The sequence below is a fragment of the Salvelinus namaycush genome, chromosome 11, assembly GCF_016432855.1.
Source record: "Salvelinus namaycush isolate Seneca chromosome 11, SaNama_1.0, whole genome shotgun sequence".
NCBI lineage: Eukaryota > Metazoa > Chordata > Actinopteri > Salmoniformes > Salmonidae > Salvelinus > Salvelinus namaycush.
The window spans coordinates 44,196,367-44,201,366 of record NC_052317.1 but is presented as its reverse complement, the minus strand read 5'-3'; the positions used below and the strand labels follow the sequence as shown (position 1 = coordinate 44,201,366).

The 5,000-nt window shown below is 37.2% G+C and overlaps 1 protein-coding gene across 1 annotated transcript in view; it reads left to right on the top strand.

Moving 5' to 3' along the window:
• Positions 1-5,000, top strand: part of LOC120055437 (piezo-type mechanosensitive ion channel component 2-like) — a 198,147-nt gene that overhangs the window by 161,814 nt on the left and 31,333 nt on the right. Inside the window, exon 33 of the mRNA XM_039003300.1 lies at positions 4,706-4,949. Within this exon, the coding sequence (XP_038859228.1) occupies positions 4,706-4,949 (244 nt within the window). The remainder of the gene's footprint in view (positions 1-4,705; positions 4,950-5,000) is intronic.

Genomic DNA, 5,000 nt, shown 5'->3' with positions numbered 1-5,000 from the left:
ACATTAAACACATTGAACACGTTGGACACATTAAACATATTGAACACATTAAACACATTGGACACATTGAACACGTTGAACACATTGGACACATTGAACACGTTGGACACGTTGAACACATTGAACACGTTGGACACATTAAACATATTGAACACATTAAACACATTGAACACATTGAACACGTTGGACACATTAAACACATTGAACACATTGAACACGTTGGACACATTAAACACATTGAACACGTTGAACACATTGAACACATTGAACACGTTGGACACATTAAACATATTGAACACATTAAACACATTGAACACGTTGGACACATTAAACATATTGAACACATTAAACACATTGAACACGTTGGACACATTAAACATATTGAACACATTAAACACATTGAACACGTTGGACACATTAAACATATTGAACACGTTGGACACATTAAACACATTGAACACGTTGGACACATTAAACACATTGAACACGTTGGACACATTAAACACATTGGACACATTGAACACATTAAACACATTGAACACATTGAACACATTGAACACGTTGGACACAATAAACACATTGAACACGTTGGACACATTAAACACATTGGACACATTGAACACATTAAACACATTGAACACATTGAACACATTGAACACGTTGAACACATTAAACACATTGAACACGTTGGACACATTAAACACATTGAACACGTTGGACACATTAAACATATTGAACACATTAAACACATTGGACACATTGAACACGTTGAACACATTGGACACATTGAACACGTTGGACACGTTGAACACATTGAACACGTTGGACACATTAAACATATTGAACACATTAAACACATTGAACACATTGAACACGTTGGACACATTAAACACATTGAACACATTGAACACGTTGGACACATTAAACACATTGAACACATTGAACACATTGAACACATTGGACACATTAAACATATTGAACACATTAAACACATTGAACACGTTGGACACATTAAACATATTGAACACATTAAACACATTGAACACGTTGGACACATTAAACATATTGAACACATTAAACACATTGAACACGTTGGACACATTAAACATATTGAACACGTTGGACACATTAAACACATTGAACACGTTGGACACATTAAACACATTGAACACGTTGGACACATTAAACACATTGGACACATTGAACACATTAAACACATTGAACACGTTGGACACATTAAACACATTGAACACGTTGGACACATTGAATACGTTGGTCACATTAAACACATTAAACACATTGAACACGTTGGACACATTGAACACGTTGAACACATTGAACACATTGAACACGTTGAACACATTGAACACATTGAACACATTAAACACGTTGGACACATTGAACACGTTGGACACATTAAACACATTAAACACATTAAACACATTGAACACGTTGGACACATTGAACACATTAAACACATTAAACACATTAAACACATTGAACACATTAAACACGTTGGACACATTGAACACGTTGGACACATTAAACACATTAAACACATTAAACACATTAAACACATTGAACACGTTGGACACATTGAACACATTAAACACATTAAACACATTGAACACGTTGGACACGTTGAACACATTAAACACATTGGACACGTTGAACACGTTGGACACATTAAACACATTAAACACATTGAACACGTTGGACACATTGGACACATTGAACACATTAAACACATTGAACACGTTGGACACATTGGACACATTGAACACATTAAACACATTGGACACGTTGAACACGTTGGACACATTGAACACATTGGACACATTGAACACATTGAACACATTGGATACATTGAACACATTGAACACGTTGGACACGTTGAACACGTTGGACACGTTGAACACGTTGGACACATTAAACACCTTGGACATATTGAACACATTGAACACGTTGAACACATTGAACACGTTGGACACATTGAACACGTTGAACACATTGAACATGTTGGACACATTAAACACATTGGACATATTGAACACATTGAACACGTTGAACACATTGAACACGTTGGACACATTGAACACGTTGAACACATTGAACACGTTGAACACGTTGAACACATTGAACACGTTGGACACATTGAACACGTTGAACACATTGAACACGTTGAACACATTGAACACGTTGGACACATTGAACACGTTGAACACATTGAACACATTAAACACATTGAACACGTTGGACACATTGAACACGTTGAACACATTGAACACGTTGAACACATTGAACACATTGAACACGTTGGACACATTGAACACATTGAACACGTTGGACACATTGAACACGTTGAACACATTGAACACGTTGAACACATTGAACACGCTGAACACATTGAACACATTGAACACGTTGGACACATTAAACATATTGAATACATTAAACACATTGAACACGTTGGACACATTAAACATATTGAACACATTAAACACATTGGACACATTGAACACGTTGAACACATTGGACACATTGAACACGTTGGACACGTTGAACACATTGAACACGTTGGACACATTAAACATATTGAACACATTAAATACATTGAACACATTGAACACGTTGGACACATTAAACACATTGAACACATTGAACACGTTGGACACATTAAACACATTGAACACGTTGAACACATTGAACACATTGAACACGTTGGACACATTAAACATATTGAACACATTAAACACATTGAACACGTTGGACACATTAAACATATTGAACACGTTGGACACATTAAACACATTGAACACGTTGGACACATTAAACACATTGAACACGTTGGACACATTAAACACATTGAACACGTTGGACACATTAAACACATTGGACACATTGAACACATTAAACACATTGAACACATTGAACACATTGAACACGTTGGACACAATAAACACATTGAACACGTTGGACACATTAAACACATTGGACACATTGAACACATTAAACACATTGGACACATTGAACACATTGAACACGTTGAACACATTAAACACATTGAACACGTTGGACACATTAAACACATTGAACACGTTGGACACATTGAATACGTTGGACACATTAAACACATTAAACACATTGAACACGTTGGACACATTGAACACGTTGAACACATTGAACACATTGAACACGTTGAACACATTGAACACATTGAACACATTAAACACGTTGGACACATTGAACACGTTGGACACATTAAACACATTAAACACATTAAACACATTAAACACATTGAACACGTTGGACACATTGAACACATTAAACACATTAAACACATTGAACACGTTGGACACGTTGAACACATTAAACACATTGGACACGTTGAACACGTTGGACACATTAAACACATTAAACACATTAAACACATTGAACACGTTGGACACATTGGACACATTGAACACATTAAACACATTGAACACGTTGGACACATTGGACACATTGAACACATTAAACACATTGGACACATTGAACACGTTGGACACATTAAACACATTAAACACATTAAACACATTAAACACATTGAACACGTTGGACACATTGAACACATTAAACACATTAAACACATTGAACACGTTGGACACGTTGAACACATTAAACACATTGGACACGTTGAACACGTTGGACACATTAAACACATTAAACACATTGAACACGTTGGACACATTGGACACATTGAACACATTAAACACATTGGACACATTGAACACGTTGGACACATTAAACACATTAAACACATTAAACACATTAAACACATTGAACACGTTGGACACATTGAACACATTAAACACATTAAACACATTGAACACGTTGGACACGTTGAACACATTAAACACATTGGACACGTTGAACACGTTGGACACATTAAACACATTAAACACATTAAACACATCGAACACGTTGGACACATTGGACACATTGAACACATTAAACACATTGAACACGTTGGACACATTGGACACATTGAACACATTAAACACATTGGACACGTTGGACACATTGAACACATTGGACACATTGAACACATTGAACACATTGGATACATTGAACACATTGAACACGTTGGACACGTTGAACACGTTGGACACGTTGAACACGTTGGACACATTAAACACATTGGACATATTGAACACATTGAACACGTTGGACACATTGAACATGTTGGACACATTAAACACATTGGACATATTGAACACATTGAACACGTTGAACACATTGAACACGTTGGACACATTGAACACGTTGAACACATTGAACACGTTGAACACGTTGAACACATTGAACACGTTGGACACATTGAACACGTTGAACACATTGAACACGTTGAACACATTGAACACGTTGGACACATTGAACACGTTGAACACATTGAACACATTAAACACATTGAACACGTTGGACACATTGAACACGTTGAACACATTGAACACGTTGAACACATTGAACACGTTGGACACATTGAACACATTGAACACGTTGAACACATTGAACACGTTGAACACATTGAACACGCTGAACACATTGAACACGTTGAACACATTGAACACATTGGACACATTGAACACGTTGGACACATTGAACACGTTGGACACATTGAACTTGGCCCTTCTCTTTTTCCCCTTCTCTCCGGTCCTTTTACCAGATCCTACCTGGACATGCTGAAGGTGATTATGTTCAGCTACCTGTTCTGGTTCGTCCTCACCATCATCTTCATCACCGGCACCACGCGTATCAGCCTCTTCTGTTTGGGCTACCTGGTGGGATGCTTCTACTTCCTGCTGTTCGGCGGGGAGCTGCTGCTCAAGCCAATCAAAAAGATCCTACACTACTGGGACTTCCTGATCGCCTATAACGTGTTTGTGATCACCATGAAGAATATCCTGTCTGTGAGTAGGACCATGGTTATGAGCAGCTTATAGAGGGTTTATATAGCATTC